The sequence below is a fragment of the Anabas testudineus genome, chromosome 7 (assembly GCF_900324465.2).
Source record: "Anabas testudineus chromosome 7, fAnaTes1.2, whole genome shotgun sequence".
Classification (NCBI taxonomy): Eukaryota; Metazoa; Chordata; class Actinopteri; order Anabantiformes; family Anabantidae; genus Anabas; species Anabas testudineus.
This window is the reverse complement of record NC_046616.1, coordinates 18,689,263-18,705,025: the sequence shown is the minus strand read 5'-3', so window position 1 is coordinate 18,705,025 and position 15,763 is coordinate 18,689,263. Positions and strand designations below refer to the sequence as shown.

Here is a 15,763-nt window from a genome sequence, read left to right as displayed (position 1 = left end):
AGATTAATTGCTTTATTACCCCAAAGGAAAGACATATAATTATTAATTATGAAGGCATTAAATATTTTAGTATTGCTCTGCAATAATCTTAACTTAGAAAAGAACAGGTGTCATTGGTAAAAAAGAAAAAAAAAAACGGGAGAATTATAAAATATTATTTGTCTTTCTTGCTTCGAGTTCAATAAGAAAATCGACCCCAGGCTCACGTGTAGCTAAAACTAGCTGTTAGCTTAGCATAAAGACTGGAAACTAAGGAAAACAACTAGCCTGCTGGTCATAATTGTATGGATCTCCATTAACTGTCTGCAAGAAAGTGAAAAGGCACGTTTCCCTTTTCTTTTAAATGTTCCCATAATCAGAAGACAAAGCAAGCATCACGGCAGAATGCAATTTCAAATGTGGGTATCAAAGACAACTAAGAAACAAATACAGTAAAATCAAATCCATTTTTAAGAATTAAAAAGTAGAGAGTGAAATTATAATAGGCAGGAGTGCATGTTTTAGTAGGCAGTCTTTACATTTGAAATGAAAAATTAAATACAATGAATGATCCTCAGAGTTCATGTTACTTCCACTGTATGTCCAGCATATCTTTGGTTCCTCCTTGACTCATACTCCTCTGATCAGCTGATTCTCTTCATTACACGGGGTTGACGAACTGGTACACCAGCCTGCGGGACACATCGGGCTTTCGAATGATGCCCTTCTTGTAGTACTGACGTATAGAGCGACTCAGTTTGTCATAGTTCATAGCGGGCCGGTTCTTCCTGATGCCCCATAGCCTGGCAACGTGAGCTGAGTCTTCTATTTTGAAAATTCCTTATGACAGAAGTAATCAAAAAATTTAGTCAGATTAAGCTGTGAGGCCAATGAAGGGGTGTGCAGCCACGCTACCAGCTCGCTGAGGCTGCAGGTGGGACAGTGATGGGAGATAACAGCAATCCATCCAATAGTTGCTGGGACATTTAAATTAGACTAATTTAAAAAATAACATTTGCAGTCACCTACATGGACCCAAACCGCTGGTGTGCTATAATGTCACCTGCTTTCTGCAGGGTGACCCAACATACCTTTTTCTTTGTTGAGCCAGCGGATGCAGCGGCTGTAGTTATGTGGCTTGAGGAGCAGCTCGCGGAGGAACTGCCACAGGTGGATGGGCTGACTGGGGTAGTTAGACATCACATCTGACCAGGAATCGTCATCCACTGCTGACATAGACAAGATTTCCAGAAACCAGATGGCACTGCATCAATCCAGTTGTCAGTGGTTTTAATTGCAGTTTTGTTATACTCAGAAAGCTATATAAAAAAAAAGCACCTTATTATTATAACCAATAACTTACTAGACTTAGTGTCTTCTGGTGGGCAGCGCTCCTTCATGGCTGCAGCTAAAGAAACAAACAAGAAATAAAGAACGAATCCAGCAGGAGCGGCAAACTGGCTTTACATTTGGCCACACTGCATTTGCTACACAAGCAGCCTTTCCTAATTTCCTAACATTACAGCAGCTTTGATGTAGGTTCATTTCCCAGTGTTTCTGTTGTTCTTACTAGATCTCCATATGTCCAGATGAGCATACAGCGTGTCTCCAAACTGCGAAGAGTGCTGTCTGAAGTCTGCTTCTGTCATGGAGCACAGATCTCTCCCGGTCAGCTCCTGAAACATGGTGCTGACCTGGGGCAGCCTGTACAGGTGCTCGGTCCAGAGCAGCCACTTCTGAACATGCACACAGCTCCAGTCCAAGGGGTCTGAAGATGAAAACAAGAGAGACAAGGGATTTCAACTATTTAACTCTCTCCATATCTGAGTTTCAGAAGAACAACAGTTATGTTTACCCTCATTTTCTTTTTTTGTCATGTCCATTTTTAAATATGGGACAATCCCTATTTGCTGAGGATGCTGAAATTAGGTGTTTCAGTGTTATTTAGAGAAGTTTAAGTCATGTAGTTTACTGTCCATTTATTACTTAGAGGATCAAATGTCTTTAGTTATTGCTGCTTGATGGATACAATTACAATTCTACTTTCACCATCTTTTGTATTCAGAGTGGTAATTCTGATAAAGGAATTGTCGGGCACTCTTTTAAAAAATCTCTTGCCAAGTTGCTTCTGTTTTATCTGTAGCCCAAATTGTCATTGCCCTCAGCTGACAAACCCGCCAGTAATGCCTGAGGTGAGGGAGCGCCCAACCACCCATGGTTTTTAGGTAACTGAAAGATCTTGAATGTAACCCGTGAACGCCCACTCTTGCCAGATAGACCTGGTGATTAAGTGATCCAAAGCTCTAAACATGTTGTGTGGATTTTTTCTCTGATACTGTAATCTGTCAAAATCATAACTAATTTGTAGCAATGCAAACATGACAACATCAGGTCAGTGTGTTTAGTGATAGATACAGAAAAAAGAAGAGTATATGAACCTTTTAGAATTTCATGGTTTTCTGTATTAATTTCTCATAAAATATCTGATCTGATCTTCCTCTTATTCAAGAGTATTAATAAATATGATGTGGCTTAAATAATAACACATAATAATAATAATAACAATTCTGATTTTTAACGTCTTTGATTGAGAACAAGCATAAAAACCTCATAGTGATAGTGGAAAACGTTTGTAAACCCTTGGAATAATGACCTCAAAAAAGCCAAATTTGGAGTCAGGCATTAGAATACGTGGAAGACAATTTGTTAGGAGTTGTGGACTAGAGCTACTTCAACTGACAAAAACAACTTAAACTTTTTAAATTTGCTCTGCACAAGAAGAAGATGCTTATGTTAGCCATGCCTCACCAAAAGGAGCTTTCAGAGCTCAATTGACGAATTACAAAAAGCTGGAAAGGGTTTTAAAGTGAAATTCACCAGTCTACAGTTGGCAAACAGTCAATAAGCTGCTGCTTATTAAAAAGAACATTAGCGAACACCTGAAGTTTTCCAAAGAGCACACTGACACTGCACAGCAGTATCAGCTAAATGTTTTGTGGACTGATGAAACGAAGATTGACCTATTTGGAAAGAACACACAGCACTACATCTGGCATAAAAAGGGAACAGCATATCATCATGAAAACATCATCCGAACTCTAAAGTATGGTGGAGGAAATGTCATGATTTGGGCCTGCTTTGCTGCATCAAGGCATGGCCAGCTTGTAGTGATTGAGGGGAAGGTGCTAAAACTTTGTCGAAGTTGGGTTTAACTATGATACAACATGTTTTAAACATGCTATAAATATTAATGTCGCCTAAGTTAGAGTTAAGAAAGAAGACTGTTGTAACAAAAGCAAATAATCCCAAACAGTGTATCATTTCACGGTAGTGGAAAAAGCTTCAGTTCACAAGAAGTCAAAATGATCTTGTGTCAACACAACAGTTTGCACACAGTGGGCAGGGCCTCAGATGTTCACCAAGTGTCAGTTGTGTCACTGTAGATGATGATGTGTGAGCAAACAAACAGCTACTGGCTGTCTCAAGGTTTGTTTTATCACTCTACCATTTCTGCTGACGCATTCTGCAGAAGTGTTTCTTATTTAAATGTGTCTCTGTCTGAAAAAACATCAAGTTTTATTCTTTGAGTTTTATTCTTTCATACCTGGTGAAATGTTGAGCAGCTTGCAGGCCGTGTCAATATCCTTCAGCACCTCTCCCACCACCATTGTCTGGACTTGCTCGAGAGAGCATTCCTCCACCTGACCCTCCATGTCTCCGGAGGCTTGGCTGGTTGCAGGTGGGCTCAACTCTGGAGTCCTGGAGGGAAGAGCGCTGGAAGGGGGGGCCTCTGTCATCCTCAGCACCCAGGGGTGCTCCTCTGCGGCTAATTTGTCATAGCGGGGGAGGTAGACCCCTGGCCAGCTGAGCTCAGTGAGCCCCAACAAACTGCGAGGCGGTTTGATGTCCTCCACCTCATCCCTCCAGGCCTTCCTGGCATCAGTGTGAGGATGAGTGATGTAGAGGGGCGAGTGAGCGCCGCAACCCATGTGTTCACAGCCTGGACTCCCCATGCTCAGGCTCCTTTGACGCTACAAGAAAGAAGGACTGTTTTCACATGAATGTTGTCATAGGTCATAACAGATTTACACCCTACATGACATTTTCAACAGTGACATTGTCTTATGAGACAGAGTGGCATTGACGCTGAGCTGAAACCATTCCCAAATGCCCAATATTTAAACAGTAGCAATCCTAAAGTAAACGTGACATTTGTTCTATACTATTTACTCTGCTGGGACTTACTTTGAAATAAGGCATGAGTCTTTTCTGATAAACCAAATACAACCGTTCTGAGAGTTAAATTAACATAGGCTGTTGTTTGTGTTTCAATACTGTTTCATTTAATGCAAAACGTCTGTTTTTCATCCACAATCGGTAGAATTCGTTACAGATTTGCTCGTCAATCTACGTGGCTGGAAATATTCAGGTCAAGCAGGGTTAGACTGAGTGAAATTCTGACCTTTCCTTCTTCTGTTGTCAACATCATTCAATAAAATGACAATGCAATCTACTCCACCTAATAGATGTAAATATAGATAACGAAAGGACGATCAAAGCCGTTAGAAACTCTATAACTAAAAATGAATATGTTTGTCAGTTTTAATGGGTAAAGAGTTGTGTGACTGCTATCACCACATGACAGTGCCTCGCAAGTACAGCAGGTCGACAAAACAGATCAGATATTAAGAGCAAAACAAGGATTAATAGAAGCATAAAAAACGAGCCAGTAACTGGAACATATTCATCATCATATGAGTAAGTGAACAGCTCACCACGCTGGGAGTGGTGCTTTGTGATAGATAAAGCAATTTTGATGTAATCTTACAAAACTGTGGTTTATACAACTTATAACTTTATACTTAATTAACGTTGCTACTTTGATTCAGTTGCTGTGAATGCCGACTACTGAAAAACTGGACAAATGGTAGAGGCAAGTAGACTGATCAGGTGACCAGTCCTCAGGTCAGAAGAATTTCAAAACAGCACCACATGGTGTGAGGTGGCGTGATAAGACACAAGGCAGGTGTTTTGTTAAGAAAACAAAGCCCAAGGTAAAGAACACTGAACTGAACCAGAGACATAAAATAGGTAGTTGTGTGTGTATATAATCAAAGTTCAAAGTTACACACGATCGCAGGAAGAAAAATGCAAAGACATGAACTTAATAAAAGGAAGCATCTCATTTGTTTGTGGAAACCAAGCTATTAATAGTTGATCATTAATAATGTTATTTAGGCATCTTTGAAGGAAAAGAAACATTTAATCAATGTTTTATCTAAACTTTATTTGTAAAAGTGTCTTATCATCAGAGTTGTGATTATTTGTATATAATGTGGCAAGATACAATAATACTGTTACAGTATTGTTAATTCTTTAGCAGTGTAAAAAACTGGTAACTTATCCATCTTTTTTCTGTGTGTGTGTGTGTTGTGCACTGCTGCAGTGAAAGCAGCACGCTCATGAAAACAAGCCTGTTATTTGTAGACTTGTATTTAGTGCTCTGTTAACACCTTGTTAGACTGCAGCCAAACTGATATGAGAGGCATTTAGTCGATATAGTCAGTCATGCATTCCACGGTTCTTTGGACAAAAGGATAGGTGTATGATAACACACCTTTATGAGCTGTTCCGCATCTGTTCCTGCAAAATGTCGAAGTCTGTTAGTTTGCGTGTGTCCATATGAACCTAAGTGCATGCGTGTGTGTGTTTCTACTACTTACCCACTTTAAAATATCAGAAAAACAACATATATAAAATGTACATTGTAGTCTAAGTGTTACATTTACAGTTTATAGGAGAAGCTACTAGGGTGAGTCCAGAAACATTTCGACCTTACAAGAAGGAAGTCCAGTTGTCATTACTCAACTTCCAGATGTTTATAGTTCATGTTAAACTCTGCAATATTAGAAAGTACATCACTTTGTATAATATTTGTTTGTGGTCTAGATGTTATATGGAGAAAGCAAATTCAGTATTTAAACCATTATTAGATGGAGCACAAGGACAGAAACGTTGTCACTGGAATTGTTAGTAATAGTAGTAGTGTTGAGGTCAGTGTAGTATAGTGAGTAGGAGCAGTGCCACAGTACTGTACTACAGTACACAGTGGTGTTAACGTCCACTATAACATTAACACCACCAGGTGGATTTAATGTTGTGGCAGATAAACGTCACTTTAAAGTAGATTTCTTAAGCAATGTACTTTCTGCTAATATTTATTTATTTCAGAGTTAGCTTCATTAGTAATAGGTTGCTTGTTAAAATAATTGTAGTTATTATTGTATTTATATTATTGAGTTATATTAATAATAGTTTCTACATATTTTATAGATAATAATAATAAAAAAATACATACATAAAACATCTAAATGCTTCATTAACTGTACCAGTATCAATAAACCAATAACACAATAAAACATAAGTAGGATATTTATTTGTAGTGGGGTGTTCTTAGAAAGGCCTCTTCACAGCAGACATCTTGGTGTGACAGGAAAACCACAGGTGATATTTGATATAATTAAGGATGGTTCCGTCTTCCAGTAGACCATGATAGTGTCACAGTTTGTGCAAGACCAGGATCCTGAAAACAGCTAAATGGAATTCAACCATTTACACCTGTGTTTTTCCTGCTTTATATGGTCGTGTATGTACAGCCAATGCCAAGACACTACAGAAGCTTATTTTATTGCCAATCCCAATATTGTCAATAAATATCTAAAATGATGAATGAAATAATCATTATTAGAGTTTACAATGGCACAATAAAATTACCAGCCACTCAACTGTGAGCATCACTGTGTTGCCTCTGTACAAGCTGTTTCCCCCTGACTGTTAGGTCCCAGTGGCTAAGATGGGTTACATCTGTCAAAATGAGGATTTAGACAAGAGCACCTTACACTTCTCCACAGTATTGATTAGGTTAAAAAAAAACTAAAAACACAAGTGCACACTCCTGCTACTGGTTGAAGTGGCAGGAGTGTTAGTAGTAGGTAGTGTTGTGTGCTCATAGTAATGGAAGAATAATAATGGAAGTAATTTCTTACCTTGTGAGTGTTTGGACAAACTGGACTTTCCAAAGCTGAGCTTAATCTCAACCTTTCCTCTGTCTTAGTTTATGCGTGGACCAATGTCCAGATCCTCCTGGAAGCTCGTCTCTCAGGTGTATGATGTGCAGTTCCTAGTTTCTTTCTCCTACAAGCCCCGAGAACTGGATCACTCCAGAGACCTTGTTATCACTATTGGCCCCAGCAGCATGAGTTTGACTTATTTGGGACACAGTACCTTTGTGACATATCAATTCTGAAAGAAAGGGTGTGTCCCAGTGAGGGAGGGTGCTGAAAGTAGCTACTTAATAATGACTTGGGGCAGTATTCACCTGGAGAGTTCCTTAAGTAAACAAAACTAGAGAGTCTTAACAGCCTGGGGGGGAATCTAACCTCGAGAACAGCCACTTTTTGAAAGATAATAGTCGAGCTTTGTGAAGCTGAGACACAGGTTAAATCAAACGGTGCCTGATCAAATCGACTAAGGTAATCATGTCAAAGTTCACCACTCTGTGTAGGAAATAATTCACGCTCAGTCTGGTGTTAATCTACAGCACAAGTCACAAATCATGTAGAACCAAAGAACCAGGAAACCTAACTCTTTCAAGCCAAGTGCAACGTGTGACTGAAACAAGCCCCTGTCAGGTTGCTGCACCATTAGAAGATGAACACATTGATTGCATATAGCAGTTTACACACACAGTTAAGCGAACTGGAAGAGAATTGTTATGGTAAGAAAATCATCTTCTAGTGACTGTGACATATAGAGGATAACGTTTGTCATGTGTCAGTATTATCTGAATTGATTGATAATGAATATGTTGTGTGGTTATGACAGACTGTAGTATGATATGTGGAGTCTACAGAATTACATCTGTCAAATTTCAGAGCTCTTCCAGGGGAAATGAAGAGTTACAGTTGTAATAAGATACTGCAGTAAGTGTTGAAAACTGTTACTGGAGAAGTTGAATAACTGGTATATGAAGAGAATACAAGCGAGACTGCAGAGAGGGAAAGAGAAAGTGTGTGTAAATGTTTGCTTAAACTAAACAGTCATGTTTGTGCTGTTGTGTTGAAATATTCTAAAGAGCTGCTGTATGTGTATCCACCCAAAGACACTAAATTATCGTTAAAGCTCTTTTTAAAAAGTGGCAGAATTACAGCTTTAGCAGCGGAAGACACGCACACATCTGTATGATCAGGCTGAGAAAGTTCAAATGACCCAGTCAAGCTGTGAGGGGCTAGTGCCTGAAAGAACAACTACCACATCAACAGAGTTTGGCTCAGAGTGAGTCACTCAGCGGCTAACTTTGCATTTACTGTGCTACCTTCATATTTCTTTTGTGCCGAGCTCTGACGCGTTTACATGAAACAGTCAAACTGTGCAGATGACAAGTGTTGCTCTGTGTCCAACAGACTGCTGCTACACAGACACAATAGACCCTAAGAAACAAGGACAGACAGGGACCAGGGACGGAGGAGCTGCAAGCACAATTTGACCAGTAACCTCCAGGCTAACATGTAATTTAAACCCCCCCCCCTCGAAGGGAGAGGAATAAAAGACTCCTCTGACGACCCTGCTATGTACTTACTGCTGTGTATTATTTGAACATGGCCTGTTTATTTCAGATTTAAATTGTATCTAAAGTTGCTGTTTCTTTTCATGAACCCTTAATGAAAAACTGTTCCCATCGCATCCCATTTATAAAATGATGTATTTATTAACATGCTTTTGTGCGTCGTGAACAGCTAATGGATAAAAGTAAAAAGAAGGAAAATGGCATGTCATTCAAAGCAGCGGTCCACGTTAGCGTGGATAAATCAACAAAACGTACTTACTAAGGTCATGTGGCACCTGAATTTCCCCGTCGGAGGATCAATAAAATATTAGCATATCAAATCCAGGTAACTATACAGCAAACACATCAACAGATTCACAGCAGTTGACAGGAACATTTGGTCTAGCTGCTATTACAAATGCAAACAGATGGCAGTTTGCTAGATTTAAAAGAAACTGTTTTAATGTCTAAAAAACATGGGATGTCAAGTGTCAGCCATGTCTAACAACTAATAGTAGTTCAAAATATGAAAACAAAAACAAATCAAACCAAAACTGACGATAAGGAAAAGAAGAAAGTCCACGTAGAAATGACAAAGGTTGGTGTTAAAATCTGTGTCTTGACTTTTATTCAAGTTTGCACACTCCAAACAACCATAGACAACATGATGCAAAGTCCAAGACGTTTAGTTTTCAGTGATAATTTAATCATATAAACATTCATCAAACATACAGGAACAAAGCTTTCATCTGTTTGCACTTCCTCTCGCTCATTAATGTGCTGTCTAGTGCCAACTGATTCAGTCTGCAATCTGGCCAGCGGAAACTAAGAACAAAACCCACTCAGCACTTGATGAATTGACACTGACAACCAAGAGAAACATTTATCATTGACGTTTTACACAGGAGATGCACACCATTCTGCGAAACAGCAAGTAGCCCAGAGATCCTCACAACATGTTGTAGTATCGGCTGGTATCATCATGTTGTAAAAGCTCAGCAGCCCTGGAGCTTACACTTGGCATGTTAATGAAAAGGGTGTTTACCTGATGAGGTGGTCTACGACACTGACTGTGGGTGACAGATAAAATCACAGAGTTGATAAACCCTTCAGGACTTAACTGTACTTGCGGAGGAGGAAAGTACGCACAGGCCTTCTGATAGAGGTCGCTTTACTCAGTGCAAAGATCAGCCTGTTAGTGCAAGTGAATCCTCAGCAAGGGAAAGATGATTCTCTCTCTCTCTCTCTCTTTTTTTTACCGGTGTGGTTAAATTTGCATCTTAAATGACCAGTGTGTTTAAAATGTTTGTCTGAGATAAATGAGAACATCAGCAGATCTGAAAGTGGAACATCCCAACCATAATTTTAACAATAGGTCACATTAACAAAACTGCCAGTTTGTTGCAAAAATACAATGTACAACCTTTAGGTAAATTAATATATTTCCAAAAACACTATCTTCTTCTACATTCATCAGTTACATTCTTTTACATGATAAAAGCAGGTCCAAGACGGCTTTAAAATAAAAATTTAGACCAAGGTGACAAGAAAACATCATATGAAGGTATGTCTTTACTGCTGTACGTATGGCTTGAATTCAATGTCCTATGGCATAAGGTACATGAATCCTTTCATTAAAATTTTATTTTGATATAATTTTATCGCAAGCATGTAAAAATAAACAAAACCTTACATCCAGACAATGACCAATAATGGATATTATACTAGTATTCCTCTAATATTTTAGAAATGTGTGTTTCTTTATTTTTTAACGGCCAAAAATGGCTCTACTTAATTTAAGAGAATGCATGAAGAAACCTTCACTGTACTTCACTGTCTTTGAATTTTTATGGCAAATAGGTTTCAGTCCTACTTCAACTTACTGTAAGCAGATTAAAAAACATCCTGTGACTACACAAGGTAGAAGAAAATAAAATTGTTGGTTCTAAATTCTAGCTTTAGAAAATGTTTCTGTACAATAACGTGATCTAGACTAAAACTTAACCAAATCATAAGAGCCACACTGTAAATAAGATTTCTATAAGTGAGATCTTATCTTCTTCTTGTTAGAGTGATGGCTGACTCCCTCCTGTGGAGGACAAATGCACTGCTCCTAAAATTGTAGCTACTATGACTGCATGGAAATCACTGCCCATAATGCACAAGCAATGTTGACAATCTGACTAGTCTTTAAATTAGCTTCAGACTGATTTCTAGAGAATGCTGTGATTCCCCTTCTCTAAATGTGCACACTAAAAGATTAAGCTGAAAGTAAATTATGATATTCAGTGGTTTGGACACCATTATTAGAGAAAAGGTTCAGAAAACCAAATCAGTATATGACCAAGAGTCAGACCAGAAACTGGAGAATCAGTTGGCAAAGTAAATGGCTTTTCCTCCAAAGTCTCTCTTTGAGGTTGCACAATGCATGTGTATGCAAAATATTACAAATACACACTCCTGTCATTGTTTCATTTGCACTCTGACAGCAAAAAAAAAAAAAAATATATCACTGAAGGAAAAAAATAAATCACTCAAAAGACTCATTAGCACTCATTTTTAACTTAGCATTCACACACGTGCATACAGTGGTGTGGGATGTTGATTGAGCTGCATGTTGGAGCATTGACCTCTGGTTTCTTAAAGTGTAGCTGGAATTTGCATAAAGTGTTTGTGAATCTCCACACTCACCACCAGCTACTAATAAAGCCGCTTCTTTTTGTTATTGGTGTGACAGACTCCAGAGGTACGGTTTAGTGCTGCTCCACTGTGACAAGTCCCATGATTTAAGAGTGCCCAAATGGATAGGGCTCCTGTATACCCTGTAGGCACAGAGGGTTAAACGATTAAAAACATATCACGGCCGCAAGATGTATACAACACTGGCTAAATAAGAACATTGTACTGTCTCAGATTTGTACATACTCCAAGTATAGACTTTTGTCCAGGGAAATATTTATCTGTAGGGCTGAAATAAGCAGATTTGATTAGTTTAGATAAACTATTTTTATTAGATTTAACTCTTTCAAGAAGAATTCCCAAATATTTCCGATTTGATGCTTTTCTTTGTATTATATGATTAATACCCAATTTATGTAAACATTTGGGGTTAACATTTGTGTTAGAAACACATCTTTATATAATGCAATTGTACATATTTGTTTTTAAGCTATGTTAGCCATGTATGGTCTACTCACCACTGTGGTCCTAGTACTATCCAAGTACTTTGCAGAGGTACTTCACAATTACTACACAGACTATAATGAATTTTCGAACTCTTCAAAAAACTAATCCCCTGACTCTTTCTTTATAGCCACCATATGGATCAAAGTGAAATATTTTGACACCTATTGAATGGACTGCTGTGACGTTTGCTGTGTTGATATTCAAGATGCCTAGGGGATACGTTCTTGATTAGTGTTCCCTGATTTTTCATGTAGCATGATAATCTGGTCAAATGTTTTATTTGCTCAATACTGTAAACCATAAACAAGATCCTGAAAACTTTATGAACTATTCATGTACATTACTTGCTTAACATCAGCATTTTAGCTGTGTTAAAACATGTTAGCATGTTTGTTAAAGTAGACTCAAAGTACTATTGTCTAATTACAGCTCCACAAAGCCACTAGTGTGGCAGCAGAGTCTTTCTTGGTCTTGTTTGCTGATGTAAATGTAAAGAATTAACTTTACTACAGCTGCATACTAGCCTCAATCCAGACTCACTGGTTTGCAGCATCTCCTTGCAACATGCTATATATCTTACCTGGCTACAAGAGATTACTGACAGATTGTTTTGTAGACGATTTGCAACTATATCCACAGAGTTGTGTGAAAGTCCATTCTGATCTTGCTGTAGCTGGTTAGGGCTTCCCTGCCAATGTTGCTCTGTGACTCGATGAGGACTATCATCACGGAGGCTGTTGTTGTTGCTGCTGTTGGGGCACTTGCTTTTCTCTGGTGAGGCAAAGGGGTTGTAACCTCCTTCGACGCTGCGATGTGGCTGCGTGTTGAACTCGGCTTGGAAAGAGGAGAGCTGCTGCGTGACGCCCAGGAGGCCTCCAACTTCCACACTCAGGATCACCCAAATCACATCTGTCAAGAGAACCGAACCGGTGTTCTTATTGTTAATTATGTACAGTAAGTAAGGTTGAAGGCAAAACAAAGGCATTGCACCTTTAAGAGTTAAACCAGAAAAACAGTAGTTCAACCAAAAAAACAAATCATTATTTTAGAGAACCAGGTCTTGATCATGTGAAACTGAGCACATCACAGATAGCTTAAAGATTTTGTCACTCTTAAAGCTGGGACTAGAACTAGGACTAGGAAATAAAGGGGTTTAGGTGACGAATTATGAAAGTGAACAACTAAATAAAATATTAAGTATCATTTTTAATTGAGTATATCGCTGCTGCTTAACTTGTAAGTGGGAATGTCTTAAGGGACTTCCTGTAGAGATCCATTACACATGTTTCATATGCTGAAAGATATTAATCTATGAAATTAATGACTCTTAATATAGTTTGTGGGTCTTAATAGACTGGCCGTCTAATTTAATAAATGCATATACAATTATGTAGCACTTTACACATCTTGAATAATGACTCTTAGTCTGCTGCTACTACAGTATTTTATCTCTGACCAACTAATTAGTCTTCTTTTTAGACAAATCTATTTAGAGGCCAATTGTTCCTACATACATTGTAATGTATGTGTCTGTCAATTAATTTTGAAAATGAAAAACTTTCAGTGCATTTTTCATCGTATGGTATCTAGCTGTTCTTACCTCCATAGTAAAGTCCAGTAGCTGTGCACATTCTCCACTGACCCTGATACATACCAGGGGACACTGGGCTGTGCATCTGCACACTAACATCAGTCATTTCCTGGGGGTCTAGAGACCGTACCATCACCATGTTTACATGACCAAATTGATCTCCTCCAACATACTTGAGACAAACCCCAGGAGGCCACGACTCTGTACCTGGAGGACACACAAACAACTATGCTGAACTATGCTGAAATCATCGTTGTTGTTTTTTTTGGTTGTTGTTGTTTTCAGGTCTGTATCACCATGTCGGCAGACTTACCTGTGTTTTGTATCCTCCAAGTCTTTGTGAAAGGTGTGTCAGGTGGAACTGATTCACCCTCACCTATTGTCACATCCTTTACAAAGGACATGCATGGTGCACTGATGTTGGGACTCTCAAAGTCATAGTAGGCTCCAATGGCTGCCTGTAAATTCCTAGGACAACAGAAGGCAGAAATACAGGTGATCTATCGTAAATAGCAACTGTCAAAACAATTCCTGTCAGTTTCTTTAGGCCTGTCAAAGCAACATTCTTTTAAATAATGACAGCTATCCATTTGGCTTTGAAAGCTACACCTGCTTTTAAAAGAACAATTAAAAGAAAAATCCTGCCCAATGAAAGGAAATACTGATTACCTTCAGATCATAATATTATTTCGCTTATTTGAGAAATCTAAAATTTATTTTGGCCATATTATGTTATCACATTTTAAGTGAACAACTGAGATGTCTGCAGAGGATTTCAGAGTGCTTCCCCTGGCGTGCTGCTCATCCATAAAACAGCACTTTTTATTTTTAGAAGGCACAGTGCAGAGCAGCTCTTGCACGACACCACGTGATTCTACTATAGCCTGCACTGCTCGTAGACACTGCCCCGCTTACCTCCCATAGATCTGCATTAGTTTGCTTAATTCTAACTTTGCGCAGAGGATTTTCCTGAAGGAAGATTTCAGGATGACCTTTGCCCCCCCCTGGCATGTTTGTCGTTTTGCACACGGGGGAACTGCACTGTTTACTGTTTTTAAAACATGCGTCAATATACAACATAAGTGCGGTTCATGAAGTGTTCTCCGTACATTTTGTCCACGCACAGGAGAGGTAAAGATTCACCAGACTTGCACAACCCCTGTGTGAGCTTTGAGCTGGTTAGACTCCCCGGAGCTGGGCTTCTGCGCTATTACGTAATAAACTGTAACTTAGCGACCCCCAACTGTGCTTGTTTGGTCAAAGAGGAAAACTACAAAGCATTACGTCAATTTGTCTGTCGCAAACAAAAGCGGGGTGCGTCTAAAACGCTCACATCTTAGCAAAACAGAAGGAGCACATTGTAGACTGTGTGGAAATTATTCAGCACTTTAAATAAGCGTGACAAGTTGATAACTAACGAGCTAGCTAGGTAACGCTAGCTCTGGGGTGACTGCAGCTACGGCAGCTAACCTAACTAACCTACAACTACTGTCAGCAGCCTGTACCACGAATAACACATTAGGTCCATGACAAATAAGGTTAATAAGCTTTAATCGATGTATTATAATGTAATGTAACCTTTTTCACATATGCAAATTCCGCTGAGCTACCATCCGCTGTGTTGCAGAGAGGCGATCAAAAGTGACTCAGCTAACGTTAACGTTAGTTACGTTACTACAGCGTCGTTAGCGTTAGCTGTCACTGCTCCCACGTTTACACAGCTAGCCGTCCCGATGTGTCCCACTGCAGGATAACACCCCCTATTAGTTGCTTTCTTTTTCCTGTAAAAATTATCTTAGCACGTCAACAGCCCAATTTCAACAGAGCTGACTCGTTAGTCCACTGTAACCTTGTGTTTTATCTAACATGAACCGCCCAGCAGGCCAGACGAGTCCCCGAGCTCACCAGTTGGTCATGTCCAGAAAGAAAGCGCATCCGGCGGGGTTTAGCTGAAACCCGAGGAGCCTCTGAAATTCCGATATCAGGATGTCTTTGTCTGTTGTACCCATGCAGCTGAATTTCTGCATGAGCTCCTGGTCGAGGTCCAGGTCCATGCCCTCCATCACGGATCTACCCGGACAGAGACGGGGGCTTCACTTCTAATTTAGTCCGAGGCCTCGACTTGTCATAACAAACTCGACAGGGCCGACTGCGCATGTCACATGATTGTACCTTAGCTCCACTCATGCAGCTGCAGGAGACCACAACACACTGAGCACCACTGTAGATTGTACTGCCTGAATAATACTGTAGTAATAAGATGGACCCAGCTGTCTTGCTGCGAAATCATAAAAAAACAACTCTTGTTAAAGTAAGATTTTACAGTTCACGTCTTTTTTTTTTAATATACAGACTGGCTTGCACAGCCACGTGTCGTCAAAGCTTTACATAGTAAATTATGT

At 39.4% G+C, this 15,763-nt stretch overlaps 2 protein-coding genes across 3 annotated transcripts; both read right to left on the bottom strand.

Moving 5' to 3' along the window:
- Positions 1-80: 80 nt before the first annotated feature.
- LOC113167713 (SAM pointed domain-containing Ets transcription factor) lies at positions 81-7,224 on the bottom strand. 2 transcript variants are annotated; one of them, XM_026368525.1, is made up of 6 exons: positions 7,026-7,224; positions 3,584-4,010; positions 1,550-1,747; positions 1,343-1,387; positions 1,071-1,208; positions 81-819 (listed from the first exon to the last, which is right to left on the bottom strand). In XM_026368525.1, exons 2-6 carry the CDS (start codon positions 3,990-3,992, stop codon positions 641-643), a joined length of 969 nt encoding a protein of 322 aa, XP_026224310.1. In that variant the 5' UTR covers positions 3,993-4,010; positions 7,026-7,224; the 3' UTR covers positions 81-640. The 2 variants fall into 2 exon arrangements, with proteins under 2 accessions (XP_026224310.1, XP_026224311.1); XM_026368526.1 differs by having other exon boundaries at positions 1,071-1,205.
- A 1,971-nt stretch (positions 7,225-9,195) lies between these two features.
- LOC113167714 (inflammation and lipid regulator with UBA-like and NBR1-like domains) lies at positions 9,196-15,523 on the bottom strand. The gene is made up of 5 exons (XM_026368527.1): positions 15,267-15,523; positions 13,675-13,829; positions 13,371-13,568; positions 12,351-12,679; positions 9,196-11,406 (listed from the first exon to the last, which is right to left on the bottom strand). Exons 1-5 carry the CDS (start codon positions 15,422-15,424, stop codon positions 11,371-11,373), a joined length of 876 nt encoding a protein of 291 aa, XP_026224312.1. The 5' UTR covers positions 15,425-15,523; the 3' UTR covers positions 9,196-11,370.
- Between the last annotated feature and the right edge of the window lie 240 nt (positions 15,524-15,763).

Excerpts from the sequence above, each read along its gene's own strand:
- LOC113167713 (XM_026368525.1), bottom strand. The coding sequence starts at position 3,992 with ATGGGGAGTCCAGGCTGTGAACACATGGGTTGCGGCGCTCACTCGCCC. Across the intron at positions 1,388-1,549 it reads TCTGGACATATGGAGATCTA|CTGCAGCCATGAAGGAGCGC; the intron begins GTAAGAACAACA and ends TTGTTTCTTTAG. Across the intron at positions 820-1,070 it reads CTGGCTCAACAAAGAAAAAG|GAATTTTCAAAATAGAAGAC; the intron begins GTATGTTGGGTC and ends TTCTGTCATAAG.
- LOC113167714 (XM_026368527.1), bottom strand. The coding sequence starts at position 15,424 with ATGGAGGGCATGGACCTGGACCTCGACCAGGAGCTCATGCAGAAATTC. Across the intron at positions 13,569-13,674 it reads TTGGAGGATACAAAACACAG|GTACAGAGTCGTGGCCTCCT; the intron begins GTAAGTCTGCCG and ends TGTGTCCTCCAG. Across the intron at positions 11,407-12,350 it reads CAGTAATCTCTTGTAGCCAG|GGTATACAGGAGCCCTATCC; the intron begins GTAAGATATATA and ends CTGTGCCTACAG.